Source organism: Rutilus rutilus (genome assembly GCF_951802725.1).
Source record: "Rutilus rutilus genome assembly, chromosome: 1".
NCBI lineage: Eukaryota > Metazoa > Chordata > Actinopteri > Cypriniformes > Leuciscidae > Rutilus > Rutilus rutilus.
Window position 1 is genome coordinate 48,723,403 of NC_140209.1, and position 23,863 is coordinate 48,747,265.

Sequence of the window (23,863 nt, forward strand, 5' to 3'; positions counted from 1 at the left end):
GTAAAAAAAAAAAAATTTGGACAAGTTGTTATAGTCTCTGTGAACAAAGTCACTAAGTTTCAGTTCAATGCGATAACATTAACTAGTATTTTCAGGAAAAAGAAAATCTTCTCCAGTCAAAAATGACATGAACCACATGAGGGTTAAATTATTATTAGTATTATTGTGTATTATTATTATTATTATTATTATTATTAGGAAAGGCTACTTTTATTAAAGTGATAGGCTGTTAAATTGCCACGCAATAATTTCATAGCGCATCATGCAAAACCAACGCGCTGTGAGGATAATAAAATATCACACAGAAGCTTACTCTTCCTCATTGAAAATTGTCTAAAACATTTAAGTCGATTACAATGAATTATAGGCATATAATTAATTATTAACCGTCTATAATATGTCCGACCACTGCAATAATTCATCAATGAAAATTAAAAACAGCTTTATTTCAAAAACATTGTTTAACAAATTAATAAAAGAAGCAAAGGGTACATCGCAGGTGGCTTGGAAGAAGTGGGTAATGGTTAATCCATTTTGCAACACGAACTGGAGGTAAGCAACAGTAATTTGTAGCTAGTTTGAACTACAGAACTTAAAGATCTCCCTTTTTTTTTTAGCTGCATATGAAATGGTTAAACTTCTGTTTTCGTGCAGGCGCAGTGAGGGAAAAACGCTGAGTTTAGGGCAATCGGTTCGTATCTCTGCTTCAACTGCGCGATATAGTCACGAGGAGCGACCAAAATTTCTAACATGCCAGAAATTCATCCGACCATCCGATTGCCGGTCGGGAGAGGTTAATCGCCTCTCGTTTCCCCCTGTACACTGCACGAACACTGCACGACAAACGACGCACGACAAAGCTGAAAATCGGACCGACACGAAAAAGAGTCGCACGAGTCAGAATTCGCCTCAAAATCGGACGAAAATCGCACAGCGTATACCCGCCTTTAGGGAACACAATGAGCATCGCTCCACATGAGGCTGAACTAGGGAGCTGATCGAGACGCACCCCTAGTTTCCTGCACACTTTAGTTCCAGTCTTGCACCAACACACCTGCCTGTAATTTTGAACTGAACCCATTGAGTTTGATTAACGTGTTCAGGTGTGTTTAATTAGACATGAAGCTCACTATGAAGGTGAACAAGCAGAATCGAGCACCACTGTAGTAGATTCACAGACCCAGAACCACACACGCACACACACACACACTCACCTGTGTGTAACACCAGCTTTCGGCCACAGGGCCGCTGGTCATTTCAGCAGGAGGGGGCGGACTCGGCACCCTGGACATCGCCAGTTTTGAGCGTGGGGGTGGGGCAGGGGGAGGGTCACTACGCCAGCCACCGCAGAACGTCCCCGTCAAAACGCACACACGTGATTACTCACTCAGAAGCAAATACATGCACACGCACGCATGTGTACTTCACAGCCGCCGCCAGGATCCGGGCACACACTCGTGTTCAGCGTAACCCAGAGAACATGAAGGGAATGCAGGCAGAACCTTGAAGTGTTTTTTCTGTGAGCTGTTCAGTTTATCCTGTAGTAGAGAATACAGAGAGCAGAAACAGATTGATTATTTATATCAAACTCTTGTAGTGAAAGGCTTTAAACTCTGATCTTAGAAATGATGCTGGGCCGCTACATAACTTGAATGAATTGTTTATTGTGAGCAAAGTAATATTATTATTAGCCTATAAATAAATAGATTTACATTTGTTATACAACTTTGAACAGAATTACTATTAATAAACACTACAATTCCTACTATTATAATAAATGTCTGTAGTTTATAAATGTATATAAATAAATCATATCAAAAATGATAAAATAATTATTTTATAAATAAATGTGTTAAAGTGGAGAGATTGGACAACTGATTCACCATAAACATCCACCTTCAGCAAATCAAAAACAGACAATTCCAGACTGTTCTTTATAAAAAAGAAAACACCTGATTTGTTGATTTTGCACATTGTGCAAACAGGTCTACCATCTTTCTTGAACATATGCACGAACCACAAAAATATGCAGAATCAAACAAACCACCAAATAAAGATGGATGTTTGATCTCCATTTTGTTGATCTAGTTCAGTACGTCTAAGTAAGTACTAAGTACTACTGTAAAAGCCAGACCTCTGAAGCACCGTCAGCAACTACAGCGCGTTTAAATCTGTCAAAGCAACATGCTTATAATGCTAGAGGGAAAAAATATTTCTTCTTTTCCCCTTGTGTGAAACAGCCCTCCTCCCTTTTCCAGAAGAAAAGCACATTCATCATTCTATTGGCTCTCTTGTTCATTTCCCCTCAACCCTCTGAACCTTAAACCTTTTCAATCTTTTTTTCTTCAGATCAAAAAATAAATAAATAAAACAGAACCTCAGGACTAATCCTTATTTTTCTATCCCTGCTGCTAATTAAGGCACTTTAATCGTTAGCTGGCTACACCCCAGCCATTAATGAACTGACCAGAAACACCAAACTAGCCACTTGTCTAACAGTACAGTAAGTCATTAATACGGCTAATTAATGGATGTAAAAACAGTCCGACAGAATAACCAATTAAAGCAACAAAGTAAATTTCTCGCTTTGTGCATGACATTTATAAATGTTTAAAGAACACATGGTCATGGTTAAAGATCCTCATGGTCATGAGAAGGGTAGAATCGTCTTTATTAAAAGACGTCACATGTAGGTAACTTTTTAATTTACTTCACAGAACAGTGAGATTTTCTGCGGTCAGATCACAAAGTTATGAAAAGTTGAACATTTACTAGACATGTCGACTGGGTGACCTTTGATTTTAACCAAACTTAAAAAAAAAAAAATACAAGTATTATCTTCTCTTTTCTCAATCTGAAGCGACCTAATCAACCTTTCATTTCTCATTCCTTTCTCCATTTTTACCGTCTTGCACTCCTCTCTCCCCTTTCTCACTCAACCTGCACGTCCCTTCGTCTGCGAGCGAGGGAGACGGAGACGTTTCTTTCCCTTAATTAGCATCTGATTGAAAGGATAGACCATGGCCCGGCGGAACCTTCCGGAAACTGTGCAGCGATTTGAAGAAGACAGTGAGAGAGAGTACATGACGGAGAAAAAAAACGAACAAAGTGCAAAACAAAGTGTATTGTGGGAAGGAGAAAAAAAAAAAAAAAAACATTAGGAGAATGAAAAGGTCAATTCAAAACTTTTCAGAAGTACAGAGCAACTCATCCATTTCCCACCTACACACTAGGACTGGATGATACAGTCAAATTACAACTAAATTTTTATATATTTGCTCTAAAACAGCTTAAAGGGTTAGTTCACCCAAAAGTGAAAATTATATCATTTACTCACCTTATATAGTTCCAAAACCATAAGACTTTCGTCCATCTTCAAAATACAAATTAAGATATTTTAAATCTGAGAGCTTTCCATTGGCAGCTACGCAACTACCACTTTGACGCTTCAAAAAGTTCATAAAGAGATGAAGTCGAGTCGAGCAGTTTAGTCCAAATTTTCTGAGGAGAGTCAGGAGACTCAATCGTTTTATATGATCAGATTTCATGTAGTCTTTTATTCACATATAAACATTGTTTAGCAAACAAAAGCTAAACCAATCCTGCTTGATGCACGAGAATGAACCTCATTGGCTCTTGTGGAAGCTCAAACGTGCTGCATAACACGAGAATGAACCTCATTGGCTCCTGGTGAAGCTCAAACGTGCTGCATAACACGAGAATGAACCTCATTGGCTCTTGTGGAAGCTCAAACGTGCTGCGTAACACGAGAATGAACCTCATTGGCTCCTGGTGAAGCTCAAATGTGCTGCATAACACGAGAATGAACCTCATTGGCTCTTGTGGAAGCTCAAACGTGCTGCGTAACACGAGAATGAACCTCATTGGCTCTTGTGGAAGCTCAAACGTGCTGCGTAACACGAGAATGAACCTAACTGGCTCTTGTGGAAGCTCAAACGTGCTGCAAACTCGAGAATGAACCTCATTGGCTCTTGTGGAAGCTCAAACGTGCTGCAAACTCGAGAATGAACCTCATTGGCTCTTGTGGAAGCTCAAACGTGCTGCGTAACACGAGAATGAACCTCATTGGCTCTTGTGGAAGCCCAAACGTGCTGCGTAACACGAGAATGAACCTAACTGGCTCTTGTGGAAGCTCAAACGTGCTGCATAACACGAGAATGAACCTCATTGGCTCCTGTGGAAGCTCAAACGTGCTGCGTAACACGAGAATGAACCTCATTGGCTCTTGTGGAAGCTCAAACGTGCTGCGTAACACGAGAATGAACCTCATTGGCTCCTGGTGAAGCTCAAACGTGCTGCATAACACGAGAATGAACCTCATTGGCTCTTGTGGAAGCTCAAACGTGCTGCATAACACGAGAATGAACCTCATTGGCTCTTGTGGAAGCTCAAACGTGCTGCGTAACACGATAATGAATGAACCTCATTGGCTCTTGTGGAAGCTCAAACGTGCTGCGTAACACGAGAATGAACCTCATTGGCTCTTGTGGAAGCTCAAACATGCTGCGTAACACGAGAATGAACCTCATTGGCTCCTGTGGAAGCTCAAACGTGCTGCATAACACGAGAATGAACCTCATTGGCTCTTGTGGAAGCTCAAACATGCTGCGTAACACGAGAATGAACCTCATTGGCTCTTGTGGAAGCTCAAACGTGCTGCGTAACACGAGAATGAACCTCATTGGCTCTTGTGGAAGCTCAAACGTGCTGCGTAACACGAGAATGAACCTCATTGGCTCCTGGTGAAGCTCAAATGTGCTGCGTAACACGAGAATGAACCTCATTGGCTCTTGTGGAAGCTCAAACGTGCTGCATAACACGAGAATGAACCTCATTGGCTCTTGTGGAAGCTCAAACGTGCTGCATAACACGAGAATGAACCTCATTGGCTCCTGTGGAAGCTCAAACGTGCTGCATAACACGAGAATGAACCTCATTGGCTCTTGTGGAAGCTCAAACATGCTGCATAACTCGAGAATGAACCTCATTCTCGCACCGAATTTAAATTTTTTGGGTGAACTAACCCTTTAAAAGAGTGATTTCCTGATTGGTGAAAGAATAATTTCAAATGAATAGTCATTTCAGCCAAATAGATTTAAAATGTTGAAGTATTTAAAAACATCCAAGACTTGTAAGGAAGAATATTTAATAATGTATTTGCCGTGAAATAATATAATAATAAACAGTTATAAAAGCATTAGCTACACCTTTTTTATATATTAATAATCTATGACGCATCTTATCAAAGTTGTGTGCACACAATACACAATGACAGAACATGTCATCGGAAAAGCACTAATTAAACCAAAAAAAAAAAAACTAATTCAACCAAAACCTTTTGCTGTTTTGGCCAAATATTTTCAGCTGCAGAAATTTCACTGTATACCTGTAAGCTGTAATCAATTCATTTATTCATTTTATAGATGTCAAACTTACAAATTCACCAAACCTGCAAGTCAAACTAAAAAAGGTATTATAAAAAGTTTATCTTTTTACTCTCATGTGCAATATATTACCCAGCCCTACTTCACACACTGGAATTAATGTGCAGAGACAATATTCAACACCTTGCAACTCATTATTATCAGTTAAACCAATCTCTCTCTTTTTTTCCCTCCTCCTTCCTGTGTGCTATTTGTTTCTGATGAAAAACACTTGTGGCATTTTCACTCAGTAAAACAATAAAATATTAATCATTCAAGTCGGGGAACAAGTTGGTGTCCATTTGCAATTCAAATTACCACCAACTTCCTGGCAATTAATTTCCACGCGCGTGTCTCCCATCATGTGTCTCCAGTTATCTGCTTTCTGAACTTAATTTCCACTGGTCTTTGGATCACCATCTATCGGCTCTGTCAACACAAACTCACCTTATGGCAACATATCACTCACAAATCAGCTAACTACCTTCCTGCACTGAAAACACAAACAGACACACAAACAACAGGTTACACACCATGCCGTAACAAGTAACAGGCAGGCCCACACAGAATCAGCTTGCACAAAACTCCACAGAAATTTTCCACAAAGTTGGAATCATTCACAAAGCTGTAGTTTATTCTTATATTTCACAAAGTTTTTAATTTAATTGTTTTTAGTTACCAATAGAAGCACAGCACTTTCGGCTGCATTTAATCTGTAAATCCATTCCACACATTTCCCCCCCCTAAATCAACACAGAAAATGCTCAGATTACGTCTGGGCCAAGTAACAGGCGAGGATATACACACACACACACACACACACACACTACAGATGTCAGAGAGGTATGAGAGAGGGAATCTGAGCTTGCAGGCACACACCAGATCAAAGAAACAGCATATTTTACATGTGATCCTGTTCATTAGTTAGCAAACTATTCAATATATGACTTCATAACTGGAACCACGCATACATTATCTAGAGATTTAATAGACAGCTGATGTTAAAGTCTTAATTTCATATCAAAGAATCCATTTTTAGGTCGACACACTGTCAGGGCTTGACGCTTTTTTACCTACAAAAATTTAGGAGTGCATAGAGAACAAAGAAAGCTCCTCCCCTTTTTTTTTAAGTAGCCAGTAACGTTTCGTTTATATCACAGCTCAGCCAGATCCGTTGAGCTTGATAAAGCAGCAGTTCCCCGCTAATCTCCTCAATGTCGCTTTAAAATATAGGGTTTTGTGCAGAATTCAAATGGGTCCGATATGTTTTGGGTCTGGACTGCGCACAGACTGTTTGCACGCTGCCGCGGTTCGCATGACAGTAATGCGAAACCACCAGACTTCATTCGCCACAATGGAAAGCATATTTACATATTTTAGCCATAGGTTGTTCAGTGTCTATTTCTAATGTAGAAGGGTGGGACGCTTCAGATTCTAGAGAGCATTTGATTGGACAGAAAATCTGATGAGAAGCTGAAGTGCAGAGTGATGCCATCAAAATCATTGATCCATCCTGCCGGAAGTGAGACTAAGTTTTGAACGCTTACATCTTATAAATGCAAATGTTGTCATTGTTTTGGAGCACACTACCTTATAGATAACAGTAAGGCTAACATATTCACACTAGAAGCCTTTCACACCAGAGTCTGCAAAAAAAAGAAAGAAAATAAGATGCTTAGTTCCCTTATCAACAATGTATAATTTGCATCTTTGCATGCTCCTAAGACACAAATTACAAAAATAATGCATTTTTCATTGCTGCTTTCTCTAAATAAATAGCCTTCAGAGTGCAACTTACATGTTTCCTGAGACGCATACGATAAATCTAAAGGAACCAAAACGTCAATATTAACACAGTGAACCTGGGGTTCAACATCTGATCAGACTCGAGTCTGACCAAGCAATGGAACCAACCAAGTGTGACAAGAGCCTAAGATACAACAAAGTTGGTTAAATCACGATTAGTTTACAACCAAGTCAGACAGCATCTGAGATCTGATCGGCTGGCACATACGAGGCGGGTGGGACGAGACGGGTGCCAGGCAAGGAGATTCAGCCCTCGAGGAATTCATTACTGCAACCGTTACCCAGCCAAAATAATTAATGAATTAAGGAGGGGAGAGGAGAGAGAGCGAGGGAGAGAAAACACACAGCGTTTCAGCGCTGAAATTCTCTTTTAGCTGCGACTTGAAAGAGAAACATGAAGTACAGCCCCACCCAGCACACTCTCCCCACAGGCCTGCGCTTCTTGAGGAAACGAGAACTATGACATGACCTTTCCCTTATTTAATCTCCTCCCACAGAGCACGCATCAGCTACACACTTTTAGAAGAGGAGTGGCTTAATATAGAAAAAGGGAGGGGTTTAGCATGGGTTTGGGGAGGGGTTTACAGAGAGGATAAAACTTCGGGAAGATGGGTCAAATTTACGGAAGACTTTTTTTCTTTCTGAGTGAATTTTATCCAGTCTCTTTTTTCTCTCTCCATTGACACAGAATGAAAGAGATATGTTGGAAGAGAGTAATAGATTTTTACTTGACCTTATTCAAACCCCCCATGCAATGCTAAAATACATTCAGGGTCAATGTTAGGCTGACATCTAACCACATTTAAAATCAACATGAAACGTTAATTGCAACCCACTTTACTTCCATAAGACATTTCCAAATCAAACAGGATATTCAACAAGGACATTCAAAACAAAGTTTATATATGGCGAAGTTCATTTTATTTGACGAAAAATATATTTTTTCTCAATTTAAAACAAGTAGATGTAATATGTTATTTGACGCTAATAAAAACGGATTGCAAATCCATCGTATACATTTTTTGGTCGGATGAGGGGAAAAAAGTACTATGGTATGAATATTAGATGTAACCTTAAATAAGTCGATAAATGCCTAAATTAAATCTGTCCATCATAAAGAGATCATCACTCATCAGAAGACTTGATTTAAACTGCTGTATTCATTGCATTACTTTTATTATCTCTTTAAGAACTTTTTGAATCATACATTTTTGTGTAAGGGATTTTCAAATGGAGAGACAGAAATCTCTCATGGGTTTTGGAACGACAGGTGAGTAATTGACAAAATTTTCATTTTCAAACTAACCCTTTGAGACAGTACAAAATATTGAACAAACTGTACTTCAGCCTTGAAGGTCAAATTAAACAAGCTTCTGAGTATTGCAGGTCGATAAAATGTCAACATAAACTTGAGAAGGAACAGTTCGAATTTATCAGCTTGACACCATCAATTCACGCATCCAAACATTCATTTCCTGCCATCTTCTGAGGATAAATGAAGTTAGTTAATTATCAGCCTGATTAAAATAGGTGACGCCAGAAAATAGAGACACTGAAGCATAAAACTTTGAGTGCGAGATTGTAGACCTTTCTCAACTAAACTTTGTCATCCAACTAGACCCTGGAACTTGAAATTTTATGCACATTTAGCTCACCTAAAAATAGTGCGTATGAAGCAGCTTAATTTTCCAGGGAACAAAGTAGTCCAAGAAAATGGCTGTAGTCAAAGAAACACCCTTGAATTTCCCTTCTCTTTTTTCTTCTACTGAAAGAGAGAGAGAGAGAGAGAGAGAGAGAGAGAGAGAGAGAGAGAGAGAGAGAGAGAGAGAGAGAGAGAGAGAGAGAGAGAGAGAGAGAGAGAGAGAGAGAGAGAGAGAGAGAGAGAGAGAGAGAGAGAGAGAGAGAGAGAGAGAGAGAGAGAGAGAGAGAGAGAGAGAGAGAGAGAGAGAGAGAGAGAGAGAGAGATTCTCTCTCGTTCAGACACAACGAGGAAGTCGTTGTGTGTGTGCTAACAGTTTGCCATTGCACACTGCTGCAGTGTGATCAATTAGACAGCTGGCTCTCTCAAGTTTACACCACAGTAAAAAAATAAAAAAATCCTTGGTTGTAAATAAACACACACACACACACACACACACACACACACATATAGCCTTCTCTCCCTCAGCATGGTTACTTAATTATACAAAATGTTAAATAAACTGAAAGGAAGCCTGTATCTGTCTAGCAAAAAAAGTATGCTGTACTCACTAGACTTGTAAAATGTATCATAATTCACGAATCCATGCCTGGAGAAAAGAAACTGCTAGCTCAATACCTGAAACTGGCCAGAGCAGGATGCTGGTAGTTCCCAGCATGCTTTTCATAGGACTGATAAAGTGTTACTTTACATAATAATATCCAAAAGTTTGGAGTCAGTGGTTTTTTTTTATTTTTAAGAAATTAATATTTTCATTGAGCAAGGACATTTAAAACAAAAGTGACAGTAAAGACTTATACATTGTTATAAAAAAAAAATCTAATTCAAATAAATGGTGATCTGTTAAACGTTCTATTTAAAAAGTAATAAAATAGAAAAAAATATTTGTGAGAGATTTTTCAAAAACATGATTTTTTTTTTTTAAATATGTTAATTGCATCATTATACCAATAGGTGGCGACAAGTGACTTAAATGTATTTGTCATTGAATCATTCAAGACACTGTTCAAAAATGTTTCAAAACAAGTGAAGTCTTTATGAGCGAGTCATTAAATCATTCATTCAAACCTATTTAAAATAATAAATTAGACTAATTCAAATTAAAGGTGGGGTATGTGATTTGCAAAACGGCCGGCAGATTTTGAAAATACACAACTCAAATGGTCCTACTACCTTCTTTCCTTTGACTCCACCCATTCGAAGAACATGGTTTGGCGCGAGGGGGATGGGGGGATTGGGGGAGGGGGGTATGGTACGACCGTTTGATTGACGCACTTACTGTCCAATGATTCTAGGTGGTCTTGGAAATGATTGGCTGGAGTTTTTCGAGTCCTGCCCGTTCCACAGATGATTAAATTGCTTAATTTTCATTTCAGTGCTTCTAACTCAGTGGCTGTAAGTGGGTTAGGAATAGGATTTCAAGTGATTTTGAAAAAAAAAAGGCCAAAAAAGAGAATCACATTCCCCACCTTTAATTACATATTTTTAAATAGACTGCAGCAATTAACATTTTGTCAGAACATCTAGTACATTTCTGCTATGTTATAACAGTATCAAAAAGTACTATTATGTTTGTTAATGTTATTTTGTTTAGTTGTCTATTCAAAATCGTGGGAGAATTGTGATCTTTTATAAACAAAAACAAAAAAAATGATTCTCAGTTTATCTAGCTCTGCCCCAAATGCAATTCTAACCATGACTGAAAACAATGGCAGGACAGAAGTGCCTTTTATGGTTCTGCACGGTTCCAAAAATCACCCAAAACAAGTCTACAAAATATTCTCTCTTAGAATAAAATACTGTGGACTACTGCTTGAAAGCACAAGTAAAAAATAACATGAAACAAGAAACTACAAGGCAGATTCAATAGACGAGCTTTAAATGCAATTTCGAAAGGAAAAAAAAAACTTTTGATGGTTTTCAAATCAGCTTTGTGGAAGCAATGCCCACTAAAACCCCTTCAAATTGCCAGAAGTTCCCCAAGGCTCACCCTCAGGTCCTTTTCTAATTTGTTGTTCATGCCGAATTTGGTGTTTGAAGCACTTCAGCAGAGTTAAAACAACATTTTTACATTTGGAACAAAGAATGCACTCTCAAATGGATCATCGGGTCCTTTTATATTTTCAGTAATGACCTTCAACCTAACACATTTCCAGGCTCAATTATCCCCCTTCAATAGATTTCAAAGGTGTTCTTTAGAAGCATAAAACGCATTATAATTAGCAGAAGCCTTCCCTCACGTAACGTGCCAAACACAAAGCCGCTCAGTAGCTGCTAATTTCTTTGGCTGTCCTTACAGTTGTGTCTCATCACTGTTGATAAGTCCTTCTTTCCTTCCACACATCCTAACACTCCTCTCCAGCCGAGCTTGAGCCATGTGTGAAAGCCCTTTGTCTCTCTGTCTTACTCTTCTTCTGGTGAGACTCAAGAGCTGAAAGGAAAAAAACAACTTTTCCCCCTCATAAGCATACTCTGAAACATAACTAGAAGTTGGCAAAAAATTAAGTGAGAAGGGGGGGACACATTTCCACACATGATAAAAAGCTAAACAAGCCTGGCACAGAGCCCTAAATATCCTTAAACCTGCTAATTTAAATGTATTTGTGTAGCACTGAGGCAGTTCATATTAAGATTGAATTAGTATATTTAAATTGGATATTTATATAAACCAGACCCCTAATTTGTGAACTGGACCACATCAATAGCTATGTTTACATACATGGACACCATTTGTTTCAATCGGAATTAATTTTTTTTGAGAGATGAATCCGAATGCAGTTTACATGCAAGCTAAATAAAGTGACAGGGGTTGATGTGTGCGTTTATATGTCACAAGCTTTAAATCGGATCCCACTGTTTGCGCATTCCACTCTCCTAAATTGCTGCTTTTCTTTGATTTCGGGTCCTAATTAGGAGACGACGAGCACATGAACTATAGTGCCGTGCTGCTTATATTAAATCAAGCAGTAAAAACGGCCATTCCCACAGCCAAAACAAAGCGTCCGTGGATAAGAATGCGAAACAAGGACTGTCTGAGAATGGAGCAGGGCACTCTGCTTCACAGACGATGAGCGGAAGGAGAATTTTAGAATGACATGACTTTTATAGTCTTTTATGACACTTCATTCAACACATGTCCTCCAGATTCGATTACAAAAGGTTTAAAGCGCAACTTACAATCCGATTGAAATTGTAATCAGATTCGGCCAATTCATTCTGATTGCTGTGGTTACATGTGACTTTTTTTATTCCGACTGTACTAGTAGTCCGGTTACAATCGGATTATTAGAGTCCGTGTAAACGCTGCAAAAAGACATTCATGTGCATTTGCTTGATTTTAGATAGCATACTGCAATTAAAATAAGCACATATAAAAATAACAGTGAATGGTTTAACTTCTTTTCCACTCAACTTAATTGAATTTTACTTAACTGGAACATAGAATGACAAAATATTATTATTCATTTTACATTTGTAATTGCCATTCATAACATTCCACCCTTTGTAGTATGTAGTTACAAAGCCATTAAGGAAATCATAGATTTTAATTTATAAGCTGAATAAATGAGACATGAACAAATAAGTCATTAATTACTATTATTTGTAAGAAAATTAATTGCCAGCAACTACCACAGCACCACTAGTCATATTTCACTTAAAAACAAAACAAAACATGGGGAGTAGGGAGTGCAGATATCCAGACAACTAATCATGAAGACGGCTAAACAACAGAGATAGTGAAAGTCACAAAGAGATGTTTGATTATTACGCCGAGCCGAATCTCCCAGCACCCCTCTCCCCTGTGACCTCATCGCAAAGTTAACACAAACCATAGTGGGTGACAGTGTCCATCCTGTAGTCCAGCAGAGATCAAAGTCACAGAAATTAGCTGATCCAAAAAAGACCAGCATCCACCATAACAAAGCTAATGAAAACTCCCAGTTACACATAACGCCCAGCCTTTAAAAGTTAACATCAATGAATTGGCCCCCTAAACGGGTATGCATGCTCGCTCGCTCGCACATAAACGCACAAAAGTGCCTTCGGCAGAGCCAATTAAGATCAAGTCTTCTGTTAACTTGTCATGCTGTCTAAGCAACAGCAGAAATGCAGCCGTTAAAGACAGTGGGCTACCATGGTGAAATGAGAGGGTTAACTGTACTCTCCCTCCACAGGACATATGCCAGTGCTAATACTGACTGCTTTAGCCAACGGCCCTGTGAATGGTGACCAAGAAAGGGTGTGAATAAAAGAGTTTAACAGAGTATTAGGAGTGTAATGATTTAACTTCCTCACGGTTATGTTTTTACCATGGTTCCGAGTTCAGTAAATATTGCCAAGGCATTATAAGGGGCTGCACTAATTTGAGGCCAATACAACAATTGATTTCTATCATTAGGATACCAATCTGAATTTACTATGTTATCAAGCATTAATCCATATTCTGCAGCATACGCATTACACTTATAAAAAAACCATTCAAAATTTAAATAAATAAAAACAAACTGAATCTGTGACCAAAAAAACGAACAATTTAGAACGACTGCAATCTGATGCCCTAAACAAATTAATATTTTGAGCCGTTTTATTTTAGTAGGTCAAAAAATTATTTATTCCTCAAAAGTATTAAAAGAATAGATGAATGAAACCATTACAGAAATGGAATCATTAGGGATCATATATTTCTAGCAATTTCTGTCCCTAAAGTAGTGACAGATCTTTTCTACCATACATTTGAGTAAACAATTTTTTTTTTTATAAAACATGCATGAATGAGTCGGAGTTATATTAATAAACACCCTGATGCTTTATCAACCCCCCAGAGCCGTGTGGAGCACTTTTATCATGAATGGACGCACTTTTTTGAACTTCAATCTGATGGTTGCAATCCACTGCCATTATAAAGCTCGGAAGCGTCAGGGTGTTTATTAATATAACTCCGATTGTATTCGTCTGAAAGAAGAAAGTCATATACACTTAGGATGGCTTGAGGCGGGTGAGTAAATCAAGGGCTTATTTTTTTTATTTTAAAGTGAACTACTCTTTAGGTATCAGAGAGATGTTTCAAAACAAGAGATCTATCCAATACAAGCACAGACTATTCTGCTTGAAAATATTTGCATCTATAAGACTTGTTTACCATCTTTAAGGTTTTGTTCAGGTTAAGTAATGCAAATCAATAATAATCTGCAATAATAAATAACAAATTTAGTAATTGCAGGACGAATTGTTACTGTGAACAAGCATATCTGTGAGCCCTTCAAAAGAGGTTTTTTCCCAGACCAATGCTACTATGAGTCTGAGTGAGACAGGGCGTGCATACGGGCACACTTGTATGTCAAGTCAATTTGACATGTTTTGTAGTTTCTTATTCTTGCTAGGTGTATGCTGAATACCATAACTACAAAAACCTCATATAAATGTATTTATATTTTCTGAAATATCATTAAACAAGATGAACCGTGGTTCAAACACGTGCCAAACCGTGGGTGGCAAACCATATGCTGCTTCTTTCGTATGTGAATCGTTTCACCCCTACTGAGTAAATGTATGACTTTGTGTGATGGAGTGTGTAGGATTGTGGCGTTGCAGAATCTGCATGTGGCTTTAAACTGAGCCCCAGTTACACTACGCCATCCAATTACCTGATGCAGGCACATCCCACTGAATATTCTACTTCTAGTGCCCATGTACACACACAAGAACGTGAAAGAGAATAAAATTCAAAGAATTAAATAAGCTGGCGAATGGTAATTTATATTTAAAAAAGCAGGATGTGAGGCACGGTAAGAGATGAAGCGTGAGACTTTCTCCTCTCAACAGCCTTTGTATCAGGCAACATCTGAAACCGGGAGGATTTTACACTGCATGTGTTTACACCTCTTAAATAACAGGGAGGAAGCCACTGTTTAAATTTGGTTGAGTGCTGTAATGTGCAAATGGATCTTCAACAGAGGCTTTCTGTCACTGCAAACAAACTGACTTTTCACACTCAGGGATTCCACTGTACACCCGGGGGGACGTCTGAAACAAAAACCACAAAAACAAATCCCATACTGCCGTGTCCGTGACAAAATGACAGAAAATTGACAGCTGTATGGGTTCACCTTTGCCGTGTAACACTGGTTAGCACAGTCCACTGTAAAATTGTTAATTGTTCAACTAAACATATGCACAGATCAGCCAATCATTAAAAAAATATTTTGTTTTTATTTTTTATTAATACTTTTTAGCAAGGATGCTTTAAATTGATCAAAAGTGACCGTAAAGACATTTGTATGATATAATGTTATTTTTTTATTTTTTTATAAATATTATTCTTTTAAACTTTCTAATCATCCTTAATCACATTAAGGACGATAACTATAAAGATTACTAAAAAGATATAGTTCTAAAAATCATTCTCAATATTAAAGAATAGGAGAGTTCACACCACAACTATAATGATAACGTTATAGTTGTAATCACTTTCAGAGCGATTTTATCCAGCTGATGAACGATAACATTGACCGCCAATCAGAATCCATCCTGCTGTAACGAGCTCAAGCATTTAAAGTGATAGACAAGCACGCACTTGGAATAAGCAAAGATATCGTCCACTGGTGTTATCTTTATAGTTCCTGGTGTGAACAGGCCTTTAAGAAATACTGCATCATTGCATTACAACGTTTTTTTTAAACTGATGATAAGAAATGTTTCTTGACCACCAAATATGAATAGAATGATTTCTGAAGGATCATGTGCCACTGAAGACTGGAGTAATGATGCTGAAAGTTTTTGTATATTGTAATAAAATTTTACAGTATTACTACTTCTACTGTATTTCTGATCAAATAAACGCAGCCTTGGTGAGCATAAGAGACTTTCAAAAATATATTAAAATCTTATCGACCCCAAACTTTTTAACATTAGTGTACTGAAGTTTTCAAATGTACAATAACAAAAACTGTGTAACACTAAACAGAGAGAGGGTATAAAACGGTAATGTACAACTAAATTACAACTGCTGTGGTGCAAAAAAACACCCAGCATAAGGACTATAAAAAAAAAAAACGATCTTACATCCACTTTCATGTTCTACATGCACTGGCCTCAATGCCAGTAATCACCATGCTTTCACTACCTTACTACAGTTTCATTACATCCGACTCAGAAGAATCAAACATAGAGGTTGAAGTTTACAAAAATGATAAAGCACATAATATAAAAGCATAATATCATCTAAAAAGAATAATAATACAAACTTTCTCAATTGGTTCTATTTCCAAAATACAATAATCTGAAAAAAACTACATATGAACAATAACAGATAGTAGATAGTTTATATATCTTTGATTTGAATAAATCAACACTTAAATCACTCTGAGTCAGACTAACATTCTTGTGTGTGTGTGTGTGTGTGTGTGTGTGTGTGTGTGTGTGTGTGTGTGTGTGTGTGTGTGTGTGTGTGTGTGTGTGTGTGTACGTTTTTCTATCCCGGTGGGGAATTCAACCTGAATGCACAATGACTCATGGGGACTCGTGTCACTGTGGGGACCTAAACTGAGGTAACAAGCTTATAAATCATACAGAATGAGTTTTTTTGAAAATGTAAAAATGCAGAAAGTTTTCTGTGATGGGTAGATTTAGGGGTAGGGTTAATGTAAGCAGATAGGAATATACATTTGTTCGCTAAGATTCAGATTAACAAAGAAACAGCTTAGCAAAGAAAGGTTCATTTAATCTGTATTAGCTCGATATGACCAATTCTAACATGTACAAAAACCTGAACAGTCATCAACTACAGAGAGGGAGAGAAAGACAGAGACAGTGTGCCTCTCTTAAGAGATAAAAGAGCCATAGGGTAATGCTGAAAAAGATGTAGAGAACAGAGACGGGGATAAAAACAGACACGAGGTCATGAACAGCTAATTATCCTGTCAGTAGTAATGCACTCAAGCCTGTGATCACCACAGGGTCATCCGTACTACACACACCTGAGAGAGAGATGTGTGTTGGTGTGTTTTAAGTTAGCAGATGAGTCTGTCTGTGAGCTCAATGAGAGTCCTTCACCTCTTGGATATGGGTACGTGGTCTGACAGAAAACAGACTTAAAACACATTATAGCCTTCAAGAACTTCTCACGTGTTATTCAAGATTTTTCCCTCCATTTCCACATAGTGTTTTTTTAGCACTCCATTATTAGCTGTAAAAATGTCACTTTCATTGCCCCATTGTCATCAAGATGCTCAAATCTGCATCCTTCAGCACCAAGCCTTCACCTTTTCACTCCGGTTCATCTCTTTCTTTTTGCCTCCACTTCACATCTCTGCAAAATCTCTTCCCATTAAAAAGGCACATTTTATTTGTCTCTTCTTGTTCTTCCCTAAACCACTCTATTTCCCCTATATGAATCACTCCCGTCATGTGTCATGCAGCTTATAGTGCAAGTGACCCTGAGCTGAATCAAAGCTTCACACAAAACAAAATACATGTGCATTATACAAAAAGTACAAAGTACAAAATAGGTCTGCCAAGCCTTTTAACCACCACACAGATGTTCCTTACCTATTGGTGACGAGGCAGAGATGTGGCATCACGTGGCAGCCGTTTCTCACTCTCTCCGTCAGAAGTTTTCAGCCTCGCGGATTACGCGGCGTGCCTCTATGCGTTTGATTTACTGTAAAATGATGTGTCCAGAAAGAGATCTGAGAAAACAGGCATAAGAGAACGGTGTGAAGTCAGAAAAATGTCACAGAACGAGAGTACAGCTAAAAGGAACTATAACAAAATGGCAATTTTAACATTTCTTAAATCAAACATAAAAAATATAATGCTATTATATGCTGTTACAAATAATTTTATAATTTCATAGCATGGTTACACACATATACACACATATATACATACATATATATAACCATGCTATGAAATTATACTTTTTAAATAAGTTAGAGAATATACACACATACATACATAAGCAAGCACTGTATCATTCCAATTAAAAATGTTACGTGTAATTTGGACGCAAACCAAAAGACAAGATTATTCATAAATTAAGTCTGCAAAAACAGCTGCAGTTCACTTAACTGTAAAAGTAGTATTATATAACAGAATCAAAATACAATCTATAACAATAACCTTCTTGACTGAGTGCAAACTGTTTACATGTTTTTCTCCATCATGAAATCAGCCCACAGCAATGGAAAAAAAATAAAAAAAATAAGAAGTCTTCACAAAGCGCTGGACAGTCAGGTATTAAGGAGGAGGAACCGCTCAAGGAGAGTTGATCAGTCTGAAGCCCTGAAGGACTCAGACCAGTTCAGAAATCAATCCCATCATCCCCTAGACATGACTTCAAACACAATCTGGGCTCTAACTGCCCTACACTCCCAGGGAAGCCCAAATCTCCTCAGCTTAACGCCATTATCATCTAAAAAACCTGCTCACGGCAGTACTGAGGGCTGGATTCACTATCCCGTCAACTAGAAGAATGTGTGTGTCCAGTCTAGTACAGCAGGTGTAGGTGTAAAGTGAGAGATTATTGGTCACATGACGCACTCACTGATGACTGAATTAAGCCCCTTTCAGATGACTCATGTCATTGAACTCCAACGCATTGGAGCAAAGCATCAACTGCAGCAGGTAGGGCTGAGCGGTATACCGAGTTTGTACGATATCTCTTTTTTTTTTATAAACTATATGAGGCAATTCCATTTATATTGATCTATAGTACTTTGCAAGCGCATCTGAAGAACAGCAGAGGACCAGGGAAGGTGCATAATCCAAAACATGAGCCATGCTTTACATTAAGGGCTTCAAAATAACTGGCGAGATATAGTTAACACGTAGGGCCTATAGTTTTAAGTGGCTTGCCCTGTCAAATGCTCTGAGATACATGTGTGCTGACAGACACTTGCACTGTTTAATCCGTTTGAGATGTGGTGCTTTCCTCAGTGGATAACTTACATTTCAAAGGTTTATTCACCATCTGTATTCTGTAAACGTTAGAAAGTCATGCAAATATTTCCATTTTGCTGTCAGGAGAGGCTGCGCGTACTGCAAGCGAATCTCTGCTAAAATTCACAGACTTCCATGAACGAGCGCTATCGCGCGGATGCACACCAAACAGACGGAACGCAATAATCCTTACTAAAATGTATATTTCTAAAATATTTGTTGTTGGACAATAAATTTGCCATGTAGAATTTTAAACCTACAAGTGTATTTTTATGAAAGTGACTATTATAATGGGGTAATCTTAGGCTAATATTAGTCTGTGCTTTTTTTTTTTCATTTTTAGTTAAGTGAATTTAAAAATAAACTCATTTTTGTTTTTAGATTGTAATGTTACAATGTTAGAATGAACATTGTCTGTAGGACATCATTTGGCAGGATGTGAAATAACATGTTTTAAATAAAATACAGATTTTTTTTAATCCAAATAGAAAAACGTAGAAAATACTGAGATGTACACCGTACATAGCCATTCAACCAAAAAAAAACAGAGATATGATTTTTTTTTAGCGAGGCGCGATGGCTTCTCCTCAACAGCTCATCTTCCCTGAGGTCGCGGCGCATGAGGGAATGGCGCCCCGGCATCCTAGCCCGTCAGCGCAAACATGTGCTTCCCATCCAGACCACGGGTCCGGCAACTCAGCCCATATGGCTGTGCGGGAATCCCTCATACTCCCCTTCCTGGACCCACAAAGACACCAGTGTGCACGCACCTGGGAAGACACCGGTCTCTCGAGGACATGTGCGCTCGGCATTTAACAGCGGCGGTGACGGGGCTCCATTTGATTCAGGTGTGCCTCATCACCCGCCGACCAAGTCCTGGTTGTTACTGCGCCCTACCTCTCTTTCTCACCCACTCCTGTTGGGAACCTGGAGAAGGGCGACGATTAAAGGGGCGAGGTTGTGACAATAAGGAGAGACAGCTGTTCCATCACAAAATATATTCATTTAATCCGTTTCAAAATGAAATTATTCCTTATGATTTCATTTATCTTTCATTGATAGTTCACCTATTGCAAACACATATCATTCCAAACCTGTATGACTTTCTTATGTGGATAAAAAAAATAATAATTAAGTTTTGAAGAATGTTCACTCCGTTCTTTTCTATATAAATAAATGTGAATGGAAAAGATGCTGTGGAGCACACAAAAAATTACTTGTGTGTTATATTCCAAGTCTTCCACATTTTATTCTTCATGAAAGATATAAAGTAATATGGGTTTGGAATAACATGAGGGTGAGTAAATGGTGACATTTTCAGTTTTGGGGGGCAAATATGACTTTCAAATATGATGCCATAAAACTGTCAGTTGTCCTTCCCATAACAAAGTGAACACATTCGATGGGAAGAAGCAGAAAGGGCATTTTAAACCTGTGCAGCTGTAATACGCTTCACAGGGTTCTCACCTCTGCGCTCTAATTGAAGAACATTATTATGCCATCTAATGAGCTTTAGAAAGTCAATTCCTTGACTAGAACAATAATAATTAAAATTGATACTCAGCCTGAGAGCATCTATTCAGCACTGCATAAGAATCACAATACTATTGATTTTCACACCTTTACTGCAAAGAGAAGAAAAAAGAAACCCGTCCCTTCATCTGATGATGGATAGATAGAGATAAAGAATAGTTTCCTGATGTCCTTCTCACAAACTGCACATAAACAGATCTTCTCAAAGCACACACTTCCTTGTTGAAAAAGCAAAAAAAAAAAATCACAAATATTCCAAACATGGAGGCATATAAAAACTGAAAGTAGATTAATGTTAAAAGCCAATTCAGGTTTACACATCACATGCAGCTTAATCAATATTAGGCCCAACAATTGAATTAAATAATCGCCAAAAGGTGCTTCAGTATGTGAGCACAAGAGATGAGAGTGAGAGAGATGAAGTGAGAGAGTGAAAGAGACAGATGATCAACTCAGCACCGGACGGCAATCTACTGCTAGGAGAGATGGAAAGACAGAGGACCGGCGATAAAGAGAGAAGTAGAAAAGACAGAAGAGAAACACAGTGAAAGAGTGAGCTGAATAAAAATGGAAGCATAAAAAAGAAAGTGACGAAATACATGTAAGAACGGTTTTAAACATCCTGCATCGACATTAGATTTCCTTTGATAACAGCCATAAATTATAAAACAGTTATCAGGGTGGGCCATTAAAGGAATAAGAGTTCAACATTTTGGAGTGAATTACTCCTTAAAGAACAATTACAAGATATCAAATTTATATGAGAAGGGTGACCTCATTCAAACGCTAATTTAAATGGAACCACAAACCCCAAAGTACTCATTTGTATTCAGTCTGGCAATTATTTTTAGGTTACAGCTGATAACTGACAAATGCCGATATTGTCAATCTATATTAATTTTAAATATTCCATTAGACATCCATTATAGAAAATATACACTACCATTCAAAAGTATAGGGTGATTTTAATAATACGATTTAAAAAAAAAAAAAATTTTTTATTAATACTTTTATTTAGTAAAGATGCAAATTGATTAAAATTAAATCAAAGTGATGGTAAAAACATTCAAAGCACAAAGATTATTGCGATTTACCCAGCCCTAATCGTTACATGCGCAAGGCAAATGACTCGGTGCTCTTAAAGGGAAAGTACTCATCATCAGTCTCTGACGCAGCTCACATTGTAAACACAGCGCAGCGGTTCCAGGTTCTACATCAGAACGCCGGCTCAGTATTGGCTGGCTACTGCGTCACCATCACACGCATGCGTCGGAGACTGACACGGAAGAGAAGACATTGTGGAATGAAGTCGTTATTTTTGCTTTTTGCACGACTGTAGTCGCGGGACTATTTTAACAATGTCTTTCCTACCTTTCTTGGCCTTGAGTGGTTATGACGTTGCAGTCTATAGGGGGTCAGAGGAAGCTCTTGGATTTCAAAGATATCTTAATTTGTGTTCCAAAGATGAACGAAGGTCTTAAGGGTTTGGAACGACATGAGGGTAAGTAATGACAGAACTTTCATTTTTGGGTGAACTAACCCTTTAAATCTTTGCCGTAATCTGTCACTTATCGTTTTAAGTTAGAAATGCTGATCTACAGGGCTACTGTGTCAAGTAAAGACAGAAATAAATCTGATATATATCAGATTACTTGAAGAATACCCATCACATCATAATTATGACTTGAAAAAGGGAACATCTAAAGGCTCGGGTATTCTTAATTTTCCACGTTCTGCTCCGTCTCGCGTAGAGTCGTGTTCGCACAGCTTTCAAAGTATACTCAAAAACAGATAAACATGGATGGAAGAGTTCGACACATTGGCAGTACAATTGCCTTTTTAAACTCTACCAGTCAGAAGGCAGCACTGAGTCATGTCATTTACAGTACATTCAGTCGGAAGGATTGAAGAAACGTAGCGGATCCCCCATTCGTTGCATGCAAAGTTTAGAACAAGAACCAAAATAAAAAGGATGGAGAAGGATATGCTGCTTTGTATTACTCTTTCCACACTCTTCTTCAACTACTACACAGAACAATTTGAAGGTAACATAGCATTAGGCAGCGGGAGCTACAGGTGTGTTCTTCAGAGTGAAGCTGTAGTGTGTAAAAACATCATAAGAGAGAATAAGTGTCAACATGAAGAGCGCTGCTGTCAGCTGGAGGACTGAAAGACACGCTCACACAGGTATACAGAAGATAAATGCTTACCCTTCACAATTTAACTGAAGACATTCAAGGGCAGCAAGTCATGATCAGACGCTCTCAGCCAAAAGTGCTTCACTTTTCTTCCAGTCCTCTCACTAGCCAACCACATTCCTCATTTTGAATGCTTTTATCCGCACCTTTGAAAGTGCCTTTCATAACTCTGTCTATATACTATCTGTGTGGACTGGTGTGAAGAAATACATTCTGAATTTACACATTCGCTTTCTATCCAACAAAGGCCATATTTTCATTGAAATGTGATGCATTTTAATGTGGGAGGGACTATGAATCATTCAGCTGAACTTTAGCTTTGACTGCAGTTAACGTAATATTTTATTTTTAACATTTGAATTTTCTCACTAATGATTTTTAGAATAAAATAATTGCCAGACCACCTGCTGAAGACCCCCACTTTAAGTGCAGCACTACCTCTCATAAAAATATTCATATACTTGTTTTGGTGGCCTAATGACAGTAATAGATCACGTGTGTGTCGCCACATGGAGTTCGAGATGAGAAAACTTCCAGGAGCATTAAGGGGGGCATACTATTCACATATGCGCATTGGGCGACTGAATTGTTTTCCAATTGGGTATGCCTGATTCATTTCCACTTGGCCACATGAAAAGTGTCTCTTCAAAACCAAAATGATTATGATGTACTGTTCCCATTCTACATGCAAATATAATGCATTCTATGCAGCAAAATATATGGGGTATGGCTGGGCATATATGGGTCAATGATATCTTGACACAGTCTGTGAGAAATTGAGAATCATCTCTTTCCTTATAATATATAGCCTATCTTATATGTATATATTCCATGTTGGTTAGACTACATAACTTTTTTCAAATGTTAAAGCGGGGCTCAGTAGTTTCGGGATTTCTTCGCTGTATTCTCGCTTTTTGCTCGCAGGTTTCTCTCTAGAGCTCCCCCACAGCTTCGGAATAGATATTTGACAACACTGTTGTAAAAACTCGTTGGCTATTCTCAGACACCAGAGGCTAGTAGATCAACGACATCAAAGCAGATGGGACATTCTTTAAAACGTCTTCTTCATTCGGGTTCGAACAGCGTGAGGGAGCGCAATAATGACAGCATTTTAACAGATTTCTTTTGGCCGTAAAGCAATTGTTTACATCGCAAGACCTGATATCACGCGATACTTCTTGATGCGGCGGCCGGCGGCCCGCCGGCTCAAAGTTGCAAGTGCGGGTTTTCCGCTCACGGGCACC

At 38.3% G+C, this 23,863-nt stretch overlaps 1 protein-coding gene across 3 annotated transcripts in view; it reads right to left on the reverse strand.

Annotated features, from left to right (window-relative positions):
• Positions 1 to 23,863, reverse strand: part of spop (speckle type BTB/POZ protein) — an 81,010-nt gene that overhangs the window by 38,346 nt on the left and 18,801 nt on the right. For 2 of the 3 annotated variants that reach the window (XM_084409853.1, XM_084409855.1), the window contains exons 2-3: positions 17,497 to 17,636; positions 1,215 to 1,538 (exon numbers count right to left, since the gene is read on the reverse strand). In XM_084409853.1, the coding sequence (XP_084265979.1) occupies positions 1,215 to 1,292 (78 nt within the window). In that variant the 5' untranslated portion in view covers positions 1,293 to 1,538; positions 17,497 to 17,636. Of the gene's footprint in view, positions 1 to 1,214; positions 1,539 to 17,496; positions 17,637 to 19,658; positions 19,816 to 23,863 lie in introns of those variants that run through there. The other variant, XM_084409854.1, reaches the window with a different exon arrangement.